The sequence below is a fragment of the Cutaneotrichosporon cavernicola genome (assembly GCF_030864355.1).
Source record: "Cutaneotrichosporon cavernicola HIS019 DNA, chromosome: 3".
In the NCBI taxonomy this organism is placed as follows: Eukaryota; Fungi; Basidiomycota; class Tremellomycetes; order Trichosporonales; family Trichosporonaceae; genus Cutaneotrichosporon; species Cutaneotrichosporon cavernicola.
Window position 1 is genome coordinate 2847030 of NC_083395.1, and position 24248 is coordinate 2871277.

At 58.9% G+C, this 24248-nt stretch overlaps 9 protein-coding genes across 9 annotated transcripts; 7 read left to right on the forward strand and 2 right to left on the reverse strand.

The window, feature by feature from the left end:
- Nucleotides 1-268: 268 nt before the first annotated feature.
- Nucleotides 269-2021, forward strand: CcaverHIS019_0310740 (uncharacterized protein; the record flags this gene model as incomplete). The annotated part of the gene is made up of 5 exons (XM_060599591.1): nt 269-308; nt 466-614; nt 1006-1206; nt 1242-1298; nt 1488-2021. 5 exons carry the CDS (start codon nt 269-271, stop codon nt 2019-2021), a joined length of 981 nt encoding a protein of 326 aa, XP_060456269.1.
- A 234-nt stretch (nt 2022-2255) lies between these two features.
- On the forward strand, nt 2256-2796 carry CcaverHIS019_0310750 (uncharacterized protein; the record flags this gene model as incomplete). The annotated part of the gene is made up of 4 exons (XM_060599592.1): nt 2256-2260; nt 2294-2355; nt 2399-2564; nt 2751-2796. 4 exons carry the CDS (start codon nt 2256-2258, stop codon nt 2794-2796), a joined length of 279 nt encoding a protein of 92 aa, XP_060456270.1.
- A 1629-nt stretch (nt 2797-4425) lies between these two features.
- Nucleotides 4426-6036, reverse strand: apm1 (uncharacterized protein; the record flags this gene model as incomplete). Its single annotated transcript, XM_060599593.1, has 7 exons — nt 4426-4521; nt 4559-4729; nt 4818-5465; nt 5499-5695; nt 5761-5920; nt 5963-5988; nt 6024-6036. 7 exons carry the CDS (start codon nt 6034-6036, stop codon nt 4426-4428), a joined length of 1311 nt encoding a protein of 436 aa, XP_060456271.1.
- Nucleotides 6037-6458: 422 nt separating this feature from the next.
- Nucleotides 6459-7423, forward strand: RDI1 (uncharacterized protein; the record flags this gene model as incomplete). The annotated part of the gene is made up of 8 exons (XM_060599594.1): nt 6459-6470; nt 6506-6547; nt 6608-6652; nt 6687-6864; nt 6952-6997; nt 7035-7099; nt 7156-7202; nt 7286-7423. The coding sequence occupies 8 exons, from the start codon at nt 6459-6461 to the stop codon at nt 7421-7423; spliced, it is 573 nt and encodes a 190-aa protein (XP_060456272.1).
- Nucleotides 7424-8742: 1319 nt separating this feature from the next.
- Nucleotides 8743-9841, forward strand: RHO1 (uncharacterized protein; the record flags this gene model as incomplete). Its single annotated transcript, XM_060599595.1, has 7 exons — nt 8743-8779; nt 8971-8998; nt 9121-9154; nt 9220-9323; nt 9378-9459; nt 9510-9755; nt 9788-9841. 7 exons carry the CDS (start codon nt 8743-8745, stop codon nt 9839-9841), a joined length of 585 nt encoding a protein of 194 aa, XP_060456273.1.
- An 879-nt stretch (nt 9842-10720) lies between these two features.
- Nucleotides 10721-13065, forward strand: vps901 (uncharacterized protein; the record flags this gene model as incomplete). Its single annotated transcript, XM_060599596.1, has 7 exons — nt 10721-11355; nt 11390-11575; nt 11629-11795; nt 11829-12015; nt 12050-12664; nt 12716-13015; nt 13050-13065. The coding sequence occupies 7 exons, from the start codon at nt 10721-10723 to the stop codon at nt 13063-13065; spliced, it is 2106 nt and encodes a 701-aa protein (XP_060456274.1).
- Nucleotides 13066-13196: 131 nt separating this feature from the next.
- CcaverHIS019_0310800 (uncharacterized protein) lies at nt 13197-15097 on the reverse strand (the record flags this gene model as incomplete). The annotated part of the gene is made up of 6 exons (XM_060599597.1): nt 13197-13779; nt 13822-13885; nt 13925-14188; nt 14678-14867; nt 14900-14931; nt 15010-15097. 6 exons carry the CDS (start codon nt 15095-15097, stop codon nt 13197-13199), a joined length of 1221 nt encoding a protein of 406 aa, XP_060456275.1.
- Nucleotides 15098-16511: 1414 nt separating this feature from the next.
- Nucleotides 16512-20328, forward strand: CcaverHIS019_0310810 (uncharacterized protein; the record flags this gene model as incomplete). Its single annotated transcript, XM_060599598.1, has 4 exons — nt 16512-16637; nt 16748-19720; nt 19756-19914; nt 19951-20328. The coding sequence occupies 4 exons, from the start codon at nt 16512-16514 to the stop codon at nt 20326-20328; spliced, it is 3636 nt and encodes a 1211-aa protein (XP_060456276.1).
- A 1034-nt stretch (nt 20329-21362) lies between these two features.
- CcaverHIS019_0310820 (uncharacterized protein) lies at nt 21363-23246 on the forward strand (the record flags this gene model as incomplete). The annotated part of the gene is made up of 3 exons (XM_060599599.1): nt 21363-21377; nt 21606-21710; nt 22116-23246. The coding sequence occupies 3 exons, from the start codon at nt 21363-21365 to the stop codon at nt 23244-23246; spliced, it is 1251 nt and encodes a 416-aa protein (XP_060456277.1).
- Between the last annotated feature and the right edge of the window lie 1002 nt (nt 23247-24248).

The following is a 24248-nucleotide window of genomic DNA, read 5'->3' on the forward strand; positions in this document are numbered from 1 at the left end:
AAAGGGCAAATCCCACAGCCTCAGTTTTTCCACACGCCTCCCTCTTCGATTGCATTGCGCATCTGCACTTGCAAGCAGCATCAGCTGTCAGCTCCGTCCTCGTCCTCGTCGTTGTCGACATCGACTTGACTCGTCTCCTCTTCAACCCCTTTGCGCTACCTCCGTCAAAACCACTGGAAATCAGGATCCTGGATCCACCGACTCTCTCTTATCCCTCCACCACAAAATTCGGCCCACCACCTAAACCTTTAACCGTCCAGTGTACAACATGTCTGCCGCCGCCTACCCAGCCATCAAGCTCTTCACGGGTGCGTACCAACACACGAGGAGCGAGGGCATATGGGGAGGGCAAGTGGGGTGGATGGCGAGTAGGCTGGGAGCTCTTGGCGTCCTCCCCAGCTTGCGGCTCCTTCTCCCTTCCCCCGCGCCACCCACTAGTGTTAATCCCGCCGTCACTAACAGCAGGCACGTCCCACCCCGAGCTCGCGCACCTCATCGCCAAGCGCCTCGGTATCCCAATCGCCAAGGCCAACGTCTCGCAGCCTCCCTCGGGTGAGACAAAGGTCACGATCGTCGAGAGCGTGCGCGACTACGATGTCTACATCGTCAACACTGTGAGTGAAACTACGGAAGCGAGAGGTGGGGAACGGAGGGGGATGGCTGGGATGGTATGAGTGGGTGGAGTGGGTTCCGAGGTAATGTCGGACTGGACAGGGAGAATTCGAAGCATGGCTTCCGACCCAACTCGCTTGGCTCGAATGTTGGCTTCAGTGCCGGCGCGCGTTCTCCTCTCCTTTGCGTCGCTACCCTGCCTCGCGTTCTCGCTCCTCTACGCACCCTCTGCCTTCATCCCTCACTCCCCGCCCCCCCCCCTCCAACCCCTCACCCCCCTCCAACCTCTCAACCTCGCCCATCCTGCCTGCCTCACTATGCCGGAGCGAGGCCCGTCTCGCTGTCTCGTCGCCTCCCAGCGCTCAACCTCTCCCGGCTCCGCGCTAACCCCAGGGCGCCGGCAACGTCAACACCTCGCTCATGGAGCTCTGCATCATGATCCACGCGTGCAAGATTGCCAGCGCGCGCCGCATCACCGCCATCATCCCGCACTTCTTCTACGCGCGCCAGGACAAGAAGGACAAGTCGCGTGCGCCCATCACGGCCAAGCTCATCGCCAACATGCTCCACCAGTCGGGATGCGACCACGTTATTGTGCGCTGGGAAGAAAAATCAACGCTAACGCACAGACCATGGACCTGCACGCGTCCCAGATCCAGGGCTTCTTTGACGTTCCCGTGGACAACGTGAGTGTTTTGGGCGAGGCATGGGCCACAGTGGGTCATAGTCTGGCCGGCGGCCGTGCCGCCCGACGACGTTTCCAAGTGCTCGACTACTGGCGGCCGCAACCCTTCTCCGCTGCCTCCGGCCCCCCCCCCCCCCCCCCCCACCCCCCCTCCCCTTCCCGCTCGGCTCGACGCCGTCGCTAACCCCAGCTCTACGCCGAGCCCTCGATGATCCACTACATCAGGAATAACATTGACGTGTCCAACTGTGTCATTGTCTCGCCTGACGCCGGTGGTGCTAAGCGCGCGACCTCGATCGCCGACCGCCTCAACGTCGACTTTGCCCTCTTCCACAAGGAGCGCAAGCGTGCCAACGAGGTGTCGCGCATGGTCCTCGTCGGTAGCGTCAAGGGCAAGGTCGCGGTTCTCGTCGACGACATGGCCGACACCTGTGGCACCCTCGGCCTTGCCGCGCGCAACCTCCTCGACGCGGGCGCGCTCAAGGTGTACGCGCTCACGACGCACGGCATCCTCGGCGGCCCGGCACTCAAGGTCATTGAGGAGAGCGGCCTCGAGAAGCTTGTCATCACCAACACGCTCCCTCAGGCCGAGAAGGCGGCGCTGTGCTCCAAGATTGAGGTCGTCGACATCTCGCCTGTCTTGGCCGAGACCATTCGCCGCTCTCACTTTGGCGAGTCGGTCTCTTACCTCTTCCACGAGGTTCCCTTCGGCAACGGGATCTAGAGTGTACAGTAGCTGTGTCAGATGCATCTTGTTGGTATGGCTAGTGAGAAATGAGAGTGATGGGTGATGAGCCTGATGGGGATGAACATTACCTTACTTGATGAAACCTCATTGTAATGGCGGAAGCAAAAAGTGCTGCTTCACCGTCAACAAGACTGTGCGATCCATGCCTCAAGGCCTCCATGTCATCTCCTACGTACTCACCTCTCAACAATATCAAAACTGAGCACCACCATGGCGTGAGCGTCATACAAGCAGAAAACTGATCCCAGCGACTTTGACTTCGACCTCACCTCCGCGCCCGTCCTCCTCATCATCTTCCTGACGGTTGTTCGTGAGTACACCTGCGCCCCTCTGCACCTCGGAGCTCACATCAGTCGCGGCCTCGCTCGTGTTCAGCAAGTCCACAAAGCAGCCCGTCGCTGTCCCCGTAGCTGTCCCCGCCAAATCCACCCAATCGACGCCTGTGGCCGAGCCCGCAGTACCAGTGAAGGCGCAGGCGAGCGGAGCTCAGCCCCGGCCTGAGCTTGTTTCTCGGGATTCGTGAGTCTGCAAGGTGTGGGTGGAGAGAAATCTGGAGAGAGGGGAACGGATCGCCGGGGAAGGGATGGAGGAAAGTCGGGCCTCGACGGGGAAGAAGAAGTGAGGCCCTTCCCTCCAGTCCTTAATCGAGACAATGGGTGGTAGTGGGAATCAGTGGAGAAAGAGGTGAACAAGCGTTAACACCAGCCGCGGATCGGGACGTGGTTTCCAGCGGACCAAGAAGCTCGACTAGCGGCTAGACTCGGATGGATCGTGTGTTGGTCTGACCGTTGAGTGAAGCGCAGTGGAGGCTGAGTGGACTAACCTTCCTTACCATCTATCTTTGCTCATTCTTCACTTCCTCATTCTTGACATCTTGCTACTCCTAACCACACCCGCAGATTCCACTCGATCTAGACATCTACCTTCAGATGCAAGGGGTCAACTACATCTCCGACACACGGAAGCGGCACACCGCCCGCCCCGAACCACACCGCAGCCCGCTGGCCAAGTTCAACTTTCCCTGGGCTTACGGCGATATCGAGCGGCCATACCTCTTCCCTGCTGATTCTTTCGACTCTGAGAAAGAGCAAAAGAGAGAATACGGGAAGACGAAGAGGAAGAAGAAGCGCCGCCGAGGTGATCCCTTCCTCCTTCCCGCTGACCGTAGAGATGACGCTCGAGGACGTCCTCGCTTCCGACATTGGCGGCATTCGGCGGCCGCCGCCGAGCTTTCCTCCGCACCTTCAAACCCACCCACCCGCACAGGTGCAGGAGGAGGTGCACCCCCATTTGTGGGTCGGCAGACGGAAACGGAACGCCCAACCCTCATTTGGTCGGGCTGAGAAGCGTCATCAAGGTGGACCTTCTCGCGACGGGCCACAGATGCGTCGATCTCTCACGGTGAAACAGGAAGATCGCAGGCCGCAAGTCAACCCAGTTCCATGGGAAAGCAAGCAATCTCAACACGGTTCGCCACTCGAAAGGCCATCACACCCGCTTCCACACCTCGCCAGACCCAGGGAGGGGATGGAACCCGCCTGGCAGACCGGGATGTCGGGGCCACTGCAACCCCTCCTGGAGTCCAACTCGAATCCACTGGTTACTTGGCACAAGGATATGCCCTCGCGCGAGTTGGGCCCTCCGAGCCCGCCACTCACTCGGCACAGGGACATGAGCGCGCAGGAGTTCAACCCCTCGCTCGCGACGTGGCATAGGCATTCGCTTCCGCCAGCGAGCGAGATCAACCCGAGGCCACCGGAAACTTGGCACCCGCATATGCCTCCCCCAAGACGGCCCAGTCCACCGAAAGCTCCTTGGCACAGGGATACGCTCCCAGTTTGCGAGTTCGATCAGAGCTCCCCGCACGTCACCTGCGATATACCTCCAGCGCGTCGCAGCGCGACGCCCCAGCAGCCGCTATTCCCCGGCCGCCACGACCCGTTCCAGCTCCGCATCCGCCGTCTCCCGAGGGAGTTCGACGCCGGGTCGCCGAGCCCAATCCCAACTCCAACCCCTGCACCTCGGCACCTTCCTCAACTGCTGTCGCACGACTCACCTTCCACCCTGATACCCATTCCCACTCCCACTCCTGCCCCTCGGGGCCTCCCCCGCCCCTCTCCTCTGCATAGCTCCTCAATGTCGCCACACACCACTAACACGCCTTCTAGCCAGCTGTCGGCGTACGAACGTGAACACCGACGCGCTCACCCGTACATGTACGGACAGAATGACCTTGATATAGATTAGAAGATATGTTGTCGACGACGCGGAGGGAGTTGATGTAAAGACGGATGAATGTCCACGCACGTTTGGGCCGACATAAACTCGCTATCGTCGCATGATATCTAACAAACACTGCCACCAACTCCTGTTCTAGCCTCTACAACGGCGCAATGATCGAGCTCGACTTTGCGTCGTGGATCGTGCGCAGCACATAGTCCTGCCCGCTCTCGGTGATGTACCGGACCCATGGGAGCTGGTGTCAGCTAGTCCAAAAAAGAAAGATAGCTTACCGCAGTGTAGCCCGTCTTGTCGACAATCTTGAGGTAGCGCACGTTAATACCACTGAGCGTAAAGTAGGGGATCTCGAACTGGATCGAGAGCGGCTTCTTGCTATCGACCTCGCCCGACGCGACAGACGGCAGGCCAAAGTGTGCGCGCATAAGGAGCTCGGCTCCTCCTTTCTGGGAAGTTAGCGTGTGGTCGTGGCGTCGCTCGAGCCTTTGACGTCGACGCCCACGGCATCGCCAGGCTGCACCAAGCTCGACTTACCAAGTTCTTGATTGTCCAGCAGAAACAGGCCTTCTCAGGCATGTACACGACGCTGCCCGCGGCCGCTCTGAACTTGGGGCTGTCGGCATCTTCGGGAACTGGCACAAAGATCTTGACATTGTTGGCGGTACTCCGGCGCTTGAACTGCCCACGGACCTTGACCATAAACTCGATACGTGACCCTCGGTACGTCTCCACACTAGCCTCGGCCCAGATGAGCGGCTTGACGGGCGTGCTGAGACGGTAGCTCATGAGTGTAAACTCGCCGTCCGGGGGAATAAAGCTGATCGTACGGTCGTTCTCGAACCGACTCAGCCGCACACACTGGTGGAACTTGACGTCCTCCATCTCGATACTCTTGCCCCGTGCAGCGCGGCCCGTCGTCTCAAACATGACCTTGTCGTTGAGACCAAGGCGCAGCTCGGGCATACCCGAGAGGTAGCACTTCATCTTGACTGCGCCGAGGATCTCGGAACGCACAACGTTGCCCTGCGCGTTCACGAGCATGTTGACACTCTCCACAACGTCGAGGAACACTTCGTTTTTCCTGTACCGAATACCTTCGGAACGCCAGGACACTGCGTTGGTCACTGCCATTGGCGGACGGACCTGCACCTCAAGCTTGTGAGATTCTTGCGTGATGTATTCCTGTAGTCAGCACTACAGGTAGAGAGGACGTACCTGGAGGATCTTGGACTCGGTCGTCTGTGGGTGCCCAAAGTCCATCATCTCGTCCAGCAGCTCGTAGATGATGACAAAGTTGTCGCGGATCGACTCCTCCTCCACCTCTTTAAAGTACTCGGTGAGCACGGCCACCAGCTTGTGGAGGTAGAGGATGATCTCTGCCGCGTTCGAGTTGCGCTTCGACAGGGCGAGGACTGGTGTGTGTGAGCGTTCATAGGAGCCAGTTCGAGCCGCTGCGGAATGCCCGGACTCGACTCACGATACAAGTTGTTATGCCGGATGTGCATGTAGTTGATGCCTTCGTCTGTGAAGCACGGCGTCAACGGGACATTTTCCTCCTCCATATCGAGGATCAGGGGCAGAAACTTGTCCACACATGACGGCGGCACGTCGTCGCGGTAGTTCCTCTGGATGAGGGACTGGAGTTAGCGAGCGCGGAGGGAAGGTCGGGGCATGCACACCTTGCCCTTCATGTCCAGGATGGCGACTGAGGTTAGCTCGCAGCAGAACCGAGCAGCTCACCCAGGCTCGCCATGATGTCTATAATTGACCGATGTGCTAAGAAATGTCGATAGTGTCAAGTTAGAAGAGTTGGAGAAGCTTGACGTCGTTTGATGACCAGAGCATAGCCTGGACCTTCCTTGGACGTGTGGTACTGATGTCGGGGGGGCTCATCCATCCACGCCGATGACTTGGGGGGATGTGCCAATACATCTGATTCCGCTTCCTGAGACACGTGGATTCAAGAGGTCGATGGGCTAGGCACCACACCCGCACGGATCCACTTCCCTACACTCTGGCCACCTGGTCCGTCTCATTGATTGTAATAGCCTGGCTGGCTGGCAAAGCCATGCTGGCTGGAGGGAGAACGACGTGATACATAACGGGAAGATCAAGTTACTCTCCTCATCAACTCAACACTCTCACTTCCACTTAATTCTACTCTACTCTAACACAATGGCTGTTCCCGTGCGTTCCTCAGGCCTCCAACTAGCTGACCACAGCACGACGACGAGCTGGCTGCCACCCAGACCGAGGGCTACAAGGCATGTGTCCCGTCTTCCCTCGGATGCCGGCTTGACGAGATTTCGGAAATCTAACGCCAGATTGGCCAGTCCAAGACGGTTGCCGAGCTTGCTGCTCTCGACCAGGTGAGTCGACTCCCACACCACACTAACGCCCCAGGAGGACGAGTCGCTGCAGCGCTGGAAGGCATCGCTCGGACTGACCGGCAGAACCGGAGGCGGTCAGAAGCGCATCGTCCCCAAGACCATCTTCCTCACGTCGCCCACTCGCTCGCAGGACATTATCATCGACCTCACCCAGTCCCCCGATGCGCTTGCCAAGCTCAAGAAGGAGCCTGGTGAGTCCAACTGGGGCATGTCGGCGTGTCGTCCGGCGTGGCGTGGCGCTCTGTAGCGCTCGGGGCTGGGAACCAGCTGACGTATAGTGACAATCAAGGAGGGCGTCGAGTACTCTGTCGGGATCACTTTTGTGTGCGTTCTCAAGATGAGTGTGCGAATCTGATTACAGTGTTGAGAACGAGATTGTCTCAGGTCTTCGCTTCCTCCAGGTCGTCAAGCGTGCAGGCGTGACTGGTGCGTTGAGTCCTAGGCTTAGGCTCAGGCTCAGGCTCAGATGACGCTGACAGCAGTTGACAAGACCGAGGCCATGCTCGGCAGCGTGTGTGCTTCTTCTGGCGTAAGCTAACCGCAGTACGGCCCCCAGCCGGCCCCGTACACGAAGATTGTGGGGTTATTGGGATTGAGTGGCGCTAACGCCAGTTCGCTTCCGAGGAGTCGCCGACTGGCATGCTCGCGCGCTCGGGCTCGTATGCTGTCAGGACGCGCATCATTGACGACGACGGCAACAAGTGGCTCGACGACTTTGAGTGGAGCTTCAAGCTCGGCAAGGAGTGGTAGAGTCCAGGTGTAGAGTCCAGGACCCGGACCGAGACAGACATTACTTAGTGACATGCATGGACGCGATTGTATCGTATCAATCGATGGGTGGCAAGGGGTTGGGTGCATGAGACGGGTGGTATGTAAGTGCCTTGTTACTGGAGAGCAGTGCTGGGGGCGTACAGATTGCAAGGATCGCGCCAGCAGGGATGCCTTCATCGCCTCACGTCGCGTCATCGAGCGGTGCGCGCTGTGCTGCCTTTATTCAATTCCTTGGCGCGAGCCGATAAGGAGCGGTGAGGGTTGGTGTGGATTCGGCAACGGCTCGGTCCGGGTCTTCCGGCATTGGCCTGCTCTGCTTGCTGGCTCTTTGGTGCTCAACTTGAGGTGTGAGAGGTATGAGGTTTGAGAGAAGTGGCACTTTAGCACTGGTCACTCGAGCACCGAGCATGGCCCGACAGTCGGGAAGGAGTGCTTGCGATGCCTGCAATAACGAAGGAGTGAGGGCCTGAGGGGTCAAGGACCAGGGCAGAGTAGCGCGTGTCAATCCAGCTCCAAGCAGGGGAAGAGGGGGGGGTTGCAGCGCGTCTACCTCAGGGTCTAGGGCCGTGGCGTACAACATGGTCTGTGCTTGGGAATATTGATCCCGCTATCACCATAGAGCCCACCTTAGCTGTGCGCAGTAATAGGGAAATCCCTGTAGTACCTGAGTGGCTCCCACCATTTGACCCTCTAATCCCCCTCTGGCCCTCTGGTCCCCATCAGCCATCAGGTCCCTCAACCGCCTATCCGTTGGATACGGGGTCATTCAAGGCAACCCCTAGTACTTGATGACCACTCACTCACTCAAACCACCCAAAATGACCGACCACCCAGATAGACTGGCCACAGCCCACAGCTCATCTCCTCCCCATGCTCCCCACCGCCTCGATTCCTCCTTTCCTCTGGTCTTGTGCCTTTTCAAACCGCCTTTGTAGCCAACCAGCGTCCGTATTGCCTTGCCTCTGCTCCTTTGCCCTCGTGCCCCTTCGAGTTGCATCTCACGACCATCACTCTACTAATCCACCACAAATCACGCCCTGCCCTAAACCTACAGCCTACAGCTTTCTTGCCTACAGGTCCAGAGCCAACCCACCACCCGGCCGCCCAGCCGCCCAGCCGCCAGCCGCCAGCGCACACGGCCACACACTGTACACACTGCACGCACCACCAAACGCACAACATCCACTCTTGAATCCACCTCAACACTTCACTCTCTTCTACAAACTTCGTCTCTCACGCTCCTCCTCCTCTTCAACACCTTCACCTAAACCCCCCACCAACAACTCAACTAGTCAACAATGTCCGGCGAGATCAGGCGGAAGCTCGTTATCGTCGGTGCGTATGCCGTCCTCATCCACCCACTACCATGCTCTTTCCTTTACGCCCTTCCACATCACCACCCACTCTAATCCTTTGTCGCCGCCCACGCGTCTTCCTCTACCTCATACCATCGCGTCCATTCTTGCCACCCAACAACCTCTCCTCTCAACTGACCTTCCTCCCGATGCAATGCTGACATCTTCCAGGTGACGGTGCTTGCGGCAAGACGTGTCTGTGAGTTTGCACCGCCGCAGCGGCCATCACGCCGCGCGTGAGCTTTTCGCCGCCCAATGCGAAACCCTATCACGCAAACTGCCCCTCCACCCTTCCACCTTACCCACCCGCTAACAATGCAGTCTGATCGTCTTCTCCAAGGGCATGTTCCCTGAGGTACGTTTGTTGCGCTGGCGCTCCTGCCGGCGGCGCGTTGCCCATGCGCAGCTACTGACAACTAGGTCTATGTTCCCACCGTCTTCGAGAACTACGTTGCCGACGTCGAGGTTGACGGCAAGAAGGTTGAGCTGGCCCTTTGGGATACCGCTGGCCAGGAGGACTACGAGTGAGTCTTGCCACCCGCGATTGCCTTCACCCGCGTAACCAGCTCACACGCCAGCCGTCTCCGTCCCCTCTCGTACCCCGACTCTCACGTCATCCTGATCTGCTTCGCGATTGACTCGCCCGACTCGCTGGACAACGTTCAAGAAAAGGCAAGTGGTTAGCTTTGGCGTAAGACTAACCATCGCAGTGGATCTCGGAGGTGCTTCATTTCTGCAACGGCCTCCCCATCATCCTCGTTGCTTGCAAGAAGGACCTTCGCGACGACCAGAAGACCATCAGCGACCTTGCCCGCATGAACCAGCGCCCCGTCTCGCGCCAGGAGGGTCTTGCTGTTGCCCAGAAGATCGGTGCCCAGGGCTACGTCGAGTGCTCGGCCAAGTCTGGCGACGGTGTCCGTGAGGTCTTCCAGACCGCTACCCGCGCTGCTCTGACTGTGAGCCGCCCATCACGTCCCCGCTAACCCAGTCCAAGAAGTCCAAGACGAAGAGCGGCAGCAAACCCAAGTGCGTCGTGCTCTAGAGATACCGGTGTGGTTTTTTTTTCTTCGCACAAGTCTTCTCTGTCGTTTTGTAATCCTACCTTCCTCTGCGCCATGATGCCTCGTTTAAAGGCCCGACACTCGACTACACTTTGAGCTTCTGGCCGCGGCTCACGACTCCTGCACGAGCAACATATCCCCATGTCCTTTGGGGCTCGCCCCGCCCGATGATACGAGTGACGAGTTATTTGTGACGCGTATGATGCCCGTGTGTGAGCGTGAGCGAGTAGTGATGGGGAGTGGTGCTGCGATGGGGGACGATTGAGCTGATCAACTGGAATCGGCATGGCACACTAGTGGAACACGAGCGGTGAGGCGTTTTGTCCCCATGTCTGCATATGTGTGGTGTCTGCTGTCTGTCGATCTGTCGATCTGTCGAGTTGCCACCGAGCGAGATGAGGTTGGTCATCGATCGTGCTGTAGCAAGTAGCGCAGGCCCCATGTGATTGTGCTGTTGGATGAGACCACGTGGCAATTCTGGTGGATACTACCGAGGAAAAGATGGCCCAGGCGGGCCAAGCGGACAAGTACAACCGTGGGCCGTGGGAGTGCGTTGCGTAACGTTTCCCTGACAAAGGGCGATCCAGAACCTGGGGCCCACTCGTCGAGCCCCATCCTCTCGAGTCTGCATGGCCTGGATGGCATGGATGGACGTGGACAGGAGATAGGAATCAACTCATCACAACAACCTCCTCATCTACATCAACAACCAACAATCAACAATCAACAATCAACAATCAACAATCAACATGACACACTCGGGGATAACAACACTAACAACCCCAGCCCCGGCACGAGCATCGCCAACGCACTCACCACCACGTTCCGAGTCACCTCCTTCATCGTCAGCAATACCGGTCATGCCTTCCTCGCCATCCGCAGCAACCAACGCATCTTCCTCTGAAAGCGCACCCCTGCCACCGCCGAAAGACGCTCCGTCGCCACCACCAAAGTCGCCCAAGTCGCCCAGATCCAACCCCCCATCTCCCGCTCCGGCTCCGGCTCCAGTTTCCGAAGCACCCCTTGACACGCCCGCACCGCATCGTACTTCCACCCCACTCGCACCCGCCAAGCCGCCGGCACCCGAGCCCGTGCTCGCGCCCACACCTGGCCCAACCCCAGGCCCAAGCTTGTCCTTGGACCAAGCTAACGTGAATGCGAATTCGCTGCGCGTGCGTCCCGACCTCGCCGAGTTTGATCCGTACGACACTCCGGCGCCGCAGGTCCGGCCCAAGCCACCAGCGGGGCCAGGTGCCGAGGTCCGCCGCAAATCTCCAGCCGGAGACGAGAATGCGGTGCGGAGGAGTTCTGATCAGCCTGACCGCGAGCCGCGGCGCAGTCCTAAACCGCGACATAGCGCGGACAGGCGCGAGCGCCGCAGCGAGGACCCCCGGCGACGAAGCCCTCGTCCTGAGGAACCAGCGTTCAACTTCTCCGGCTTTCTCAAGGACCTAAGGACCAAGTCTGCCGATCCTGTTGCACGATACTTGAAGAGGTACGTCATCCATTCGCAACTACCCTCACACCAGCTTCCTCAACAACTTTGCCAAGAAGCCGTTTACGGTCAACGAGCAGATCAAGCTTATCCGCGATTTTTTGGCCTTTATCGAGGGTAAGATGCGGGCCGTCGAGCCATGGAAGTTGCAGAGCGAGGCAGAGTTTGACAATGCGCTCGAGGCGATGGAAAAGCTCGTCATGAACCGACTCTACCCCTAGTGCGTGACTGCACAGGCCCATCACCCATCTATTCATCACATGCTGATCCCAGCACATTCACACCACAGTTGCACGAGGGCCACCAAATAACCACGGACGACCTCGAGCGCGATGCCGTGTTCGCGCAACGCGTGCGCCTCTTCGGCTGGGTGGAGGAGAAACACCTCGACGTGCCCGAGGGCGAGGCTGCGCAGGGCTTCCTCGGCTTTGCTGAGCAGGGTGAGCTCCTTAGTGATATTCAGCTGACAGCAGAACTGCTAAAGATCAACCATTACAAGGCACCACGAGACAAGATGATCTGCATACTCAACTGCTGCAAGGTCATCTTTGGCCTGATCCGGCACGCGATGGGCAACGAGGCGGGTGCGGACGCGTTTGTGCCCATCCTCATCTATGTGGTGCTGCGGGCGAGTCCGGACTGCATGCTGTCCAACGTCGAGTGAGCTTTGGTGCCCAGCGACAGCTGACGTCAGATACATCCAGCGCTTCCGGAACCCGGAGAAGCTGCAGGGCGAGGCTGGGTATTACTTGTCCAGCCTACAGGGTGCGATTGCCTTCATCGAGACAATGGATGCATCGAGCCTGTCCAACATCACGCAGCAGGAGTTTGAGAGCAACGTCGAAAAGGCGATCCGGGAGCTGCCTGAGTCGCCGTCTTCGCCGCGTGCGCGTGCGTCGCTTCCAACGAGCGACATGTCCCCTTTCGCGACGTCGCCTGGCGAGGAACAGGCGCAGCAACTTGCACTGCCGGCTTCAGCTGCCGCGCTGGATGGCACGAGGCGCTTCTTCCAGCGCACGGGCGACGCGGCCAAGGAGGCTGTATCGCGCCCACTGAGCGCCATCACCAAGATCCTAGAGAATATGCAGCAGCAGGGCTACGACAGCGAGAGCGGAGACGACGAGGACGGCGAGCACGTCACAATGCAGTGGACGCCGGGCGGCTCGCGCGACCGCGAGGCCGACAGCCGGGCGAGCGCACAGCACGCATCGACAGGCTTGCCGATGAACACGCCATCAAGACAGCCACAGCCACAGCCGCCGAGCCGCCTCCTTGCACAGCTGGGCATCTCGCCAGCGCAGTCGGAAGGGTGGGTCACGGACTCTGAACAGACACCGAAAAATGACAGTGTTGACATCAGCGTATCCCGCCAACCTACGCCGCAGCCGTTCCCACAGCCTGTGTTCCAGGGCCAGTACCCGGGCCAGCAGCAGATGCAGCAGGGATATTACCACAACCCGCAACCGCCGGGGTACGCCGAGGACCCCTACCACGACAACATGCAGTCTACGCTCGATGCCAGCAACGCCCAGTTTGCGCGTGACCAGGCACGCGGAGCCAACGTGCTCACGCTGCACCAGATGTTCCCGGCGCTCGACGAGGAGATTGTCGAGGCCGTCCTGTACTCTTGTGGTGAGGACCTCGGAGTCGCAATAGACAGGTGAGTTGGTTATCGCTGACACAGCTGACAACAGGCTGCTTGAGATGTAGTTGATATGGAGTGGCAGACTGAGATGTAGAGCGCGGAATAGACTACATACAATGCAGACAACTTGGACAATATATGTGCAGTGTAGTGTGCAGGTGCACACCCAATATACAATATGCATGCGCTCTATCAATTACAGAAGCACCTGGTTGTAGGCGTTCTTGGGGAGGTTCTTGTTGGGGAGGACGATGCAGGAGCGGATATGAGTCTCGGGGGCGACATGCACGTCGGAAGCGAGGACGCTAACGCTAATCTGGCCCTTGACGTCGCTAACGGGCTCAGGCTCGCCATCGACGCGGGCCCACTTTCCGAGTGTCGAGTTGCTCCCGACAATGGAGTTGAGCACGACGGCATGCTTGTCGATAACGCTATTGTCGAGAATGATGGCGTTGGCAATGCGTGCGCCCTCGCCCACGACAACATTGGGGCCAATAGTCGCATTAGGCCCAATCTTGGCCGTGGGGTCGATATGAGCAGTCGAATCAATGTAGACGGGCTCAATGACCTCGCCCGTCTTGGGAGCCAGCAGCTCGGGTCGGCTCTTCTGGAACTGCTTCAGGTACAGTCCGGAAGCGGTGACAGCCGACGCAGCCGTCTTGATCTGGCGCCAGAAGTCGCGCGTCTCGCACACGTACATCTTGCCTGTGCCGGCGAGGGGGGCGATCACGTCCTGCTCGAGCTGGAGTGTCTCGTCGAGCTCGATGAGGGGGTTGTGTCTGGGGTCAGCGGCGTTCGTGCAGGCGGGTTGGGTGACTCACGCAGCACATTCCGTCTTCGAGTCCATCGCGACCTTGATCTCGTCAAACACGCTCTTGTCAAAGACTGCCAATTAATATCTCCTTGCCTCGCAGCGCAACTCACGATAAACACCCCCATTGACCGTGTTCGAGATCCAGCTCTCGGGCTTCTCAACATAGTGGAGCATCTGCTTGGTCTCGGGGTCGCTAACGATACAGCCGTACTTGGTCGCCGTGTCCTTGGGTACGTTGACGCCGAGGATCGTGCCGACACCTCTGTGGGCCGAGTGCATGGCCAGAAGCTCGGTGAAGGGGAACGAAGAGCAGATGTCAATGTTGCAGATGAAGATGTGCTGGGGGACGGGGGTGCGGAGGATGAGGTCGCGGACTGGGGTCAGCGTCGGCGGCGTCGGCGTGAGTGAAGCGAGCGCTGCTACATTATGGCGTTAGGAGGGGAATGGTTGCGGGGCTGCAAAGGAGACAAAGCAATGCGTGGCCGACGTTGCTCTCGCTTGAAGCAAGAGCGCGCACGCGCCATGCACCAGGCTGAGATACGGTCCAGACATGCGCCAGATGGCACCAGTGAGGATAGCGATTGCCAGAAGATTAACGTTGGCGTGTATGCTCGAAAGCGAGAGAGATTAGGTTGGCGCGACGTGGCAGATCGGCCGCGCGCTCAGTCGGCCCCCCATCTCGCTCCGAGTCACCCGCGTCATGAAACCGCCTCCCTCCATGTCGATCTTCGCACCGCGTCGGCCCTCGCCTTGCTGTAACTCTCGCGCCTTTCCGTCTCACTCCGCGTCTTTATTCCCTTCCCGCTCCTTCTCTCCGCTACAACTTGACTTGACCACCCGCCTCACAGCTCGCCCAAACTCACAGTGGTACAACCCTCCCGCCGTGCCGAGCGAGCGGTACTCGCGCATGTAAGCAATGCGGATGTTGGGGAACTCGCGCTGCGACTCGCGCACAAACGGCGCCATGACGCTGTCCTCGTAGAACCCGATCATGATAATGTCCGTGAGGCCAGGCACTTGGGCAAGCGCGTTGAGGGGGTGCCAGACCATGGGCTGGGGTCAGCGCTGGATTGAAAGGAGGTTACCTTGCCGCCGATTGGGAGGAGAGGCTTGGGGCCTGGTGTCAGACATGGCCAGCGGAAACGGGATGGAGATGGCTAGCACCATACCCTACGCGTCTACGGGGCGTACTCACAATCAAGCGTGAGAGGACGCATGCGCGTGCCCTTGGATGGGCCTCCGACGAGGATGACGCCCTTTGTGACTGTGTTTGGGGTTGCCATTGTGGTCGGATAGATGTAGATGACTGAAAGAATGATTAGATAGATTGCGGATATTGTTTCAGTTGGATCTAAGCTCGTTGGGCTTTACGCACGCACATGAACGTGGCAGAGAGTTAGTCCCAAACGGGACCATGGCGGAACACTGATCACCAAAGGGATTGTTCCTGATCCGGTGAAGATGAAGATGATATTAGACTCCATACAATTGATTAAACTCGTATATTAGCCATTAGATTGTATTAGAACGCCTGCGGGTATCCGGAGTCAGGGTGCGCCACTGGTATTCAAGCCACGTGGATGGATGGGTGAATGAATGGGCCAAGCCAACTTTGTCAACTCATACCTTTCTTTACCCTTTAACCTTTGACCTTTGACGGCGACTTGTTACAAGTGATTTGACAACAGTGAGGATGGACATATAAACGTGCCATAACCTCACAAATCCCCCAAACCAACTCTTGAGCCACCGACGTCAGGTCCGGCTCTGAACATGCTCATCCCCCCATCATGCCCATCACATGCCACAGGGCGCGTCTCGTTACCCATCTCCCAACTGTCCCTAGCAAGCGGTTCCCACATATTTATTGGTTCCATTGCATGCATTGGCTCTGTTTGATCTGTTTGATTTGATGCATGACCCCTTGTGCTTCATTGTGTTTAGCGTGTGAGTTTAAAGAGCGGCCATTTGTCCGTTTGGTAACAAACGGATCGCGGGTGAATGCCAGTCCTGCAATGGTGCCAGGGGTGCACAGACCAAATGCCATCTGCCCATCTACCCCGCGACAACCGTGCCTATTTAACCCTGACCGATTCAACTTGTATGTGGTTGCTCACCTTTACTGCCTTTTGCTTGGTTCTTTATTTATTTACTTTCCCTGTCTGCCTCCCCTTACTTGTAGGTCCTGAACAACCCACCCCCCCCCGCTCCCCTTTGGTCCTCCCTTGATGACCGACTTGCTCGCGTGGCATCTCTACTAGTAAAGACGGCGCCCACCCCACCCACCCACCCATGCCACCCAGCCACTCCAAATCACCCCGCTACACCCCTGGTCATACAAACCCACCCAACAATCACACTCACCCAGGTAACCCCAAGTGACCAGGCAACGCACAGTTCCCCTCTTCCCACCCACCCACAACCCACAACCCACAACCCACAACCCACATCAGACATCTCCCCTTCCCTCCTTCCTCCCCCTCTGTTCGCATCCACTAGTCTTGCTTCTCTCTCTCGCCTTGACCCCCACATCCTATTCTTTGCTTTACTCTTTCTTACTCTGACACACTCTCTATCTATCCACAACCACAGCACCCACAACACTCACAGCATAGCATAGCACTGCACAACTCCACCTCCATTACCCGTCCTTAGTCAAGCTCGGCCACTTGCTTGGACTCGCAACTTTGTCTAACCATGGTCCTCTACGTCACTGCAATCCACACCTTTGTGGCAGAGCATGCCGACGAACTCGAGTTCCAGGGCGGAGACCGGATCGAGGTCTTGGAACGAGACGAGGCCTTTGGCGATGGCTGGTGGAAGGTGGGTCGTCGTGAGCGAGGGCGAGGGCGAGGGCGAGGGTGAGGGCGAAAGGCCAGACTCGGAACTCTGACCGTTGTTCCGTTGCCGAGCAAATGCTGACTCTCCTCCAGGGCCGTAACACCAAGGGCGACGAGGGCCTGTTCCCAGCAACTTACATCTCCGAAGACCCAGATGCAGTACCCGCCGGCGCTTTCAAGAAAGAAGACGCCGCAGCTAACGGAGACGACGAGGCCCTGGCAACGCCCGTCGCGTCGGAAGCGGTCGCATCCCCGAACAACGACCACTCCTCACTTTTTAATCCGGGACCAGAGGCAGTCTCGGCGGACCGCAGTCTCGAAAATGACCACCGCGACAGCCTGCTCGACGTGACTGGCGCGCCGCGCGGCACGGCACTAGTCACCACCGACAAGGGCGCTGGTAACAACGTCATGGACCGCACCATTGGCGAGGTGCAGGAAGCCATTGACACAATGGGGGGCCCATCGCCAGCGCGCACACCCGAGGCACCAGTCCAAAAGGGCTACCAGCTCAAGGACCCGCAGGAGGCGTCGCGCGAGGACGATGACGACGTGTCGGACGGTGAGGGCGCAATTGGGATCAACTCGGACGCGCGCGCCCGCCTCGCTGCCCAGGCCAAGCTCGCAAACGAGGAGCGCGACCGCCAACACCAGCGCGAGAGCGGTGGCCTCGTTGCCGACCTCATTTACTCGGACGAGAGTGACGACGACGAGGAAGGATCCGCCGGATCACGCCGTGCTTCTCGCGGATACCGCGGCCTTTCGCTTAATGGTACTCACACGACCCAGACAGCCTCGACAAGCACTACCATTGCCGAGCGCATAGAGGACGAGGACTTGGACGACCCTCCAAAGTCGCAAACTCTGGCTGCTGCGGTGGAGCCTGCGCCCGTGCCCGCCGAAGACTTGATGCCCGCACCGACAGCGCAGCCTCCCACTACCCAGGCCTCAATCCCGACGGCGCCTACTCCACCCCAGCCCAAGGCTGCCATGTGGAGCCCAGTGCCGTACCCGCCCGTTTCCCAGTTTTCCCAGCAGCAGCAGTCCAGTGCTCAGACAGTAACAATGCCGCCATCCCAGCCGTCGGCAGATGAGGCTCCTCCGCCGGAGACTTCCTCTGCGCCAGCAGCCGAGGCTTCGCACACTCCCTCTACAGGCGTCTTTGTGGCTGCGGGAGCGGGTGCAGCTGCCCTCGCTGGAGTCGGCGCAGCTGCGCTTGCATCTGGTTCCGGTCCGTCGTCGACCGCGGTGACTTCTGCACAACCGTACACGTCTCCAAACCTCACGTCTGGAGCCACCATGGCAGACCCCATCCTACCTTCGCCTGGCAGCAGGACGTCGTCCTTACCCCGCGGATCGCCGCTCATGAATACGTCCAACCTTCCCGTGGTGCCGCCCAGCTCGCAACCCGCGTCCCTTCCCGCGGGAGCAGCTCCACCCGCGACCATCACACCGCGCTTGGACCAGGCTGCGCAGCTGCAACCAGCCCTTCCCATCTCTTCTCCCGCCACTCCCGGTGTTGCTGCTGCCGTAAGCCCAGCGGCGTCGTCACCCGGCGTACTGTCGCCCGACTCGGCCTCGCGCATGCCAGCCAAGCCGCCCATGACCTGGACCGTCGACGAGGTCGTCGAGTGGGCACGTTCGCGCGGCTTTGACGATGGCGTGTGCAACAAGTTTGTCGAGCAGGATATTACAGGCGACGTGCTTCTGGAGCTTGACGCCAACTTATTGAAGGAGCTTGACATTCCCCAGCTCGGAAAGCGCCTACGCATCGCGGCGGCTATCAATGAGCTCCGCCGTCCGCCGTCCGCCGTCTCGAACAAGGCGTCGCAGCTGCAGACTCAGCAGACGCCGCAGTCCGCGTCTCCTGGGCCTCCTCCGGCCCCACCTATGCCCGACACGCAGCACCTGTCCCAGGTCCCGCCACAGGCGCCGACGCACTCGCAGACCGCCTCGCAGTCGTCGAGCCTGCGCGGGTTCGCCATGGTGCCGCCTGCGTTTGTTGGTCAGGCAGCTCAGTCGACCCCTCCCCTCGGCACCACGTCGCCTGTCATCGACGACCATCACAATGTTTGGTCGCACGGCCGGAAGGTCAGTGTCACGCCCACCACCCAGTCTATCGATGAGTCTAAGGCTGTTGATGGACCCATCATCACGAACGGCGATGGCCATGGTCGGGGCCACAGTCAGTCGGCATCCATCTCCCTTCCCGCGTCCTCGACCGCTCCGCCATCGCACACTGCGTCGCGCTCGACGTCGTCTATACCCGCTACTCCGGCGACGACCGCGACCACCGGCACCGGCGCCAAGGAGAACCTGATGAAGCGCGAGTCGACCAGCTCGCTGACCGGCCACAAGAAGAAGGGCAGCGTCGACAAGACGGACCGCCTGAGCTTCTTCGGCCGTAACCGCAAGGCTCCTCCGCCTGCAGGTTCGGGCAACGCCTCGCCCGTCGGCCCGGAGCGCAGCGCGTCGTCGCGCATGACTTTCAGTGGCGGGCAGAAGCCAGCGATGCAGACCATGACTGCCGACAAGCCTGACGGCACATCCGCCACGCCCAGCGCGGGCGTCGGCGCGGCTCTTCGCCAGATCGGCAAACCTGACAAGGTCGGGTACCTCAAGAAGCGCGGTGAGCGCTACAACACTTGGAAAACGCGCTACTTTGTCCTCAAGGGCTCGCACCTGTACTACCTCAAGAGCGAGAACGAGGACCGTGTCAAGGGCCACATTGACCTCAAGGGCCACCGCATCATCGTTGACGAAAACACAAACCCGGGCAACTATGGCTTCCGTCTGGTTGGGCCTGGTAACGACAACAAGCCGCACTTCTTCTCGTCGTCTGACCGGACTCAGGTCCGCGACTGGATGAAGTCGCTCATGAAGGCAACGATTGCGCGCGACTACTCTGTTCCCGTTACGTCGTCGTGCAACATCCCCACCATTCCCCTGGCCGAGGCGCAGGCGCTTCAGCCCCGTCCACCGAGCCCCGCTCAACGCGAGGCTACGCAGCGGGCGACGCGCCGCGAAAATGTTAACCAGCTCACGCCCCGTGATGCCAGCGTCCTTGTGAGCTCGTCAATTCCTAACTCAGCTGACAACAGATGAGCCTCGACACCTCTGGTAGCGGTAAGAGAATGACGAGCCACGGCAGCAGCCTCCATCCCTCGCCGTCTCGACCCGACCGTGACACGCGCCGGCCATCTACCGGCAAGGAGACGATGCTGAGTAGAACGAGCATGGCGATTAGCGATCGGCGGAGCGTGAGTTCGTTGTTGGTCTGTGTATCTGACGCCCAGGTCAATTCGTACTACGGCCAGCCGGAGACTGAGGAGCAGGCCGAGCTGCTCAAGTGGGTTAACCAGACACTGCCGCCGCAGTACCCGCGCGCCGCGCACTTCCCAAGCTCTTTTATGTCGGGCGAGGTCATCCTGCTACTTGTCAAGCACCTGTCTGGCATCGAGCCCAACCCGCCCGTACCGTCGTCGGCGTTCGCGCCAGATGCGACGGGCTTACCCAACGTCGAGGGTCTTCTGGCAATGGGCGAGACAGTGATCGACGCTGGCGTAGACAGTGCTGGTGTGAGTCTGAACGAGATTCGCGCAGGCGACGTTCAGGCCATCACGCACCTGCTAGAGACTGTGCGTTCGTGGGCGCAGCAGAAGGGTTATGCGTAGGTAAGCATTATCCAATCACGACTAGACGTGTATCTTTGGACGAGGTAGACTAGCAAACGAGAATCCTTGGTATAATTATGCTGCTTATTGTCTGGGAGTTTGAAAGTTGAATTTGATTAGGGTTTGTTTACGCAACATAAGGGGATGAGGGTATGAGGGAGGGTATAGGACGGGGTGCTTGTTTCAAGCCGACCTTCATCCGTACCAGGCACGTGGTTCCTCTGAGACTGTGAAAGTAAGTTGATGAGGGTCTTGTTGACGTTTTAATCACAAAACAGCCACTCGTCATTTTGTATTCTCATTTCACCTTCGTTACACTCGTACCGCGCCCCCCCCCCCCTCCCCCCCGTGATGTTCCGAGTTTCTAGAGGGACATCCTTACAAATTACAAAACATCAAGCATGCTCAAACTTTAGTTACAGGCACCGTCGCCTAGGTTCCCGAACCAGTGGCCCTGATTATAGCCGTCTAGACAGCCCTTGACGGTACCCATGCCCGCGTCTCGCCTCGTTGGACAAAGACATCCCTACGCGTGTGAGATCGTGTAGAGTACTAATAGTGTCCAACTGAAAAGACCAGTCTCAATTGTTGCGATTCCAAGCAGTATTATGTCTTGCACTGAATTAGAACACTGGGTTAAATATATGTTTCAGTCGTGTATTGATTGAGGATGAAAGGAAAATGACTGCACTGGCAAAGCTGTCCGACGAGGACGAGAGGACGAGGACGAGGCATGCGATTAGTCTCCATGTTGGACCCTGATAAGGTAGCCTCTGATGTGCCGGCGCATTCTGCACATGTTGGCGGACTCGGGATCTTTGTTCCCCCCGCCCCTACTTTGTCTCCTTTCGATCTGCCTGCCACCAAACCCTTTACATCCCTCATGCCTCACCTGACTGTTGGGTGATCGAGTGCATCCAACCTCCACGCTGGTCACTGGGTTATTTTACCACTCCCATCTTACATTCACAATCCTGCCATCCGCTCTTTCCTCTTACACTCACTCATCCCACTCTTACATTACAACAACTAAAATGCCATCCAAGACTGTAAGTCCCCTCGACGTTCGTGTATCCCCTTCCCCGTCGTCTTCCCACATCAAAGCTGGGCCCCTCGCAGTCTGACTAATGTTTGTCTAACTGTCCCTCCAAAGTGAGCGCTGCTGAGCTCCTCGCCTTCATCTTCCTCATCCTCCCCCTCCCCATCCAACCTCTCCTCACCAGTTCCCCTCCCCTTCTCTCTCTCTTCCCCTTCCTTCCCTCCCTCGCTAATTCCAGGCCGATGAAATCGCCGCGACCACGGAGACGATTCACGAGGTCGGGTACGACCGTAACGGCTTCGACTCGCGCGTCGACACCAAAACCCTCCGTTCGCTCTACCTTGTGAGTCTTTGTGCTGGCCCGCCAAAACCTTTTTTTTTTTTTCTGGGATCGTGCTAGGTTTGTCACCAGCCGCGTTCCACGGACCATGCTCCATGTCGCGAGCGAGTGGCCCCAAAGCAGCCTCGGTCGCCCCGGTGCGAGGGTTGCGGGGGCGAGTAGGGCGGTGTGTGACGCCTGGCAAGCGCCTTCACCTTTACGCTTGTCACATTGTCGACCCGCTGCCCTACTCGCTTTCCAATCCTCTTCTGCGTTCTGCACGTCTGCAACAACCGAGCCCTACCACCCCTCGGCCCTCGGCGCCGCTCCCACTCAAACCTAGCGCCCACCACCGCTCTTGGCCGTCCCGCCTCTCCGAACCAAAACCATCTCCTCCTCCCCCACCCACCCCGCACGTACTAACCCCAGGCCCCGGCCTTCATCAAGGCCGGCGCCGAGACGACCAACGTCGGCTCGGCCGAGAAGGACTACGGCACGCAGTCGGTCTACGACAAGGACACGAACCGGATCCAGTACACCACGTTTGCCAAGTTCCCCTCCGTTCGCCTCCTTCCCGATGCCCAGCGCAAGCGCATCCTCGTTACTGGTGGTGCCGGCTTTGTCGGCTCGCACCTTGTCGACCGCCTCATGCTCCTCGGCCACGAGGTCACCGTCCTCGACAACTTCTTCACCGGATCGCGCACCACCGTGTCGCACTGGGTCGGCCACCCTAACTTTGAGATGGTCCGCCACGACGTTGTCGAGCCCTTCATGATCGAGGTCGACCAGATCTACCACCTCGCGTGCCCCGCCTCGCCCCCTCACTACCAGTACAACGCTGTCAAGACGATCAAGACATCGTTCATGGGCACCCTTAACATGCTCGGCCTTGCCAAGCGCACCAAGGCCCGTTTCCTCATTACCTCGACCTCGGAGGTCTACGGTGACCCCGAGGAGCACCCCCAGCGCGAGGACTACTGGGGCCACGTCAACTGCATCGGGCCCCGTGCATGCTACGACGAGGGCAAGCGTGTTGCCGAGACCCTCACCTACGGTTATATGCGCCAGGACGGCGTCGACGTCCGCGTCGCCCGTATCTTCAACACGTTCGGTCCCCGCATGAACCCCTACGACGGCCGTGTGGTCTCCAACTTTATCATTCAGGCCCTCAAGGGCGAGGACATGACTGTTTATGGTGACGGCCAGCAGACCCGCTCGTTCCAGTACATCCACGACCTCGTCGACGGCCTCATCCTCCTCATGAACGGCGAGGAGACGCGTCCCGTCAACATTGGCTCGTCGCACGAGTTCACCATTCTGGAGTTTGCCGAGGCCGTCCGCGACATTGTCGAGGAGGTCCAGCGGGCCGAGGGCGAGCCCAACCCCAAGAGTGTCGGCATTGTTCACAAGGACATGCCAACTGACGACCCGCAGCGCCGCCGCGCCGACACGACGCGCGCCAAGGAGACGATCGAGTGGCAGCCCCGCTGGGGCGTCCGCGACGGTGTCCGCGAGATGGTCCTCTACTACAAGCAGATGATCGATCAAGGCAAGCTCTAAGCTGCGAGCTCTAGTTGCCTGTGTCTGCTCCCGCGCATAGACTTTCGCGCGCCCTTGTTTCGTTTGTTTCGCCGTATCTGCCATATGTCATACTTGGGACATTGTTACGAGGACGTTGGGGCTATCGGGAGGAGTGACTCATGCTTCTTACCAATTTCTGGTTGTAAAGTCAAGGAGGTAGATGCGTAACGGGATGAAGTGTGTAGTAATGTATCGGATTGTCTTGTCTATTCTTCTTCTCCCTCTCTCCCCGATACTCAACTTTCTTACTCCATTATCCCCCCTCATTCACCACCACTTCTTGCACCATCTCTCGACCATCTCTCGACCATCTCTCGGCCATCTCTCGACCATCTCTCGAGCTTCCTCTCCTACCTGCGCCTAGGACCTTGAGGCTAGGTGCAGTACAAGGGTGAGCGGGTGTCAGAATGCCAGCACGACGTAACGGGCTTCAATTGTTGTCACACACTGTCAAACCATACGCATGCAGCTGACCATCACTGGCGCATAGGAGCGACGACCTCTACCAGTTTTTAGTACCCCTCTCTTCTCCTGCTCCTCCTTCCTTCCTTCCTTCCTTCCTTCCTTCCCTCCTTCCCTCCTTCCTTCCCTCCATCTTGGCCCCTCCCTCTCTGCGTGCAGGCAGCACGCCTCGATCTGGTCAAGCGTTTGTTCCACGCCAACAACATGAGTCACGTGACACGCGTCTCCCCCACAGGCGAGATGGCCGAGCGGTCTAAGGCGCTGTGTTAAGGTGTGCAAGCACATCCGCAGTCTTCGGACGTGGGTTCGAATCCCACTCTCGTCAGACGAGGATTCAGTTCCTCTGCCTATCTTTTGGCCTCCGAGAGGAGGAGATGAGAGGAGATGGGAGGTTTTGGAGTCGACGTTGGAAGGGGGGGGGGGGGGCTTGTGCCGTGGCGGATCGACAACGTGCCTGGATGATCGACGGTGGGCAATGATGGGGCAGATGATATTGAGTGCAAGTGCGCGGCTGTGCTC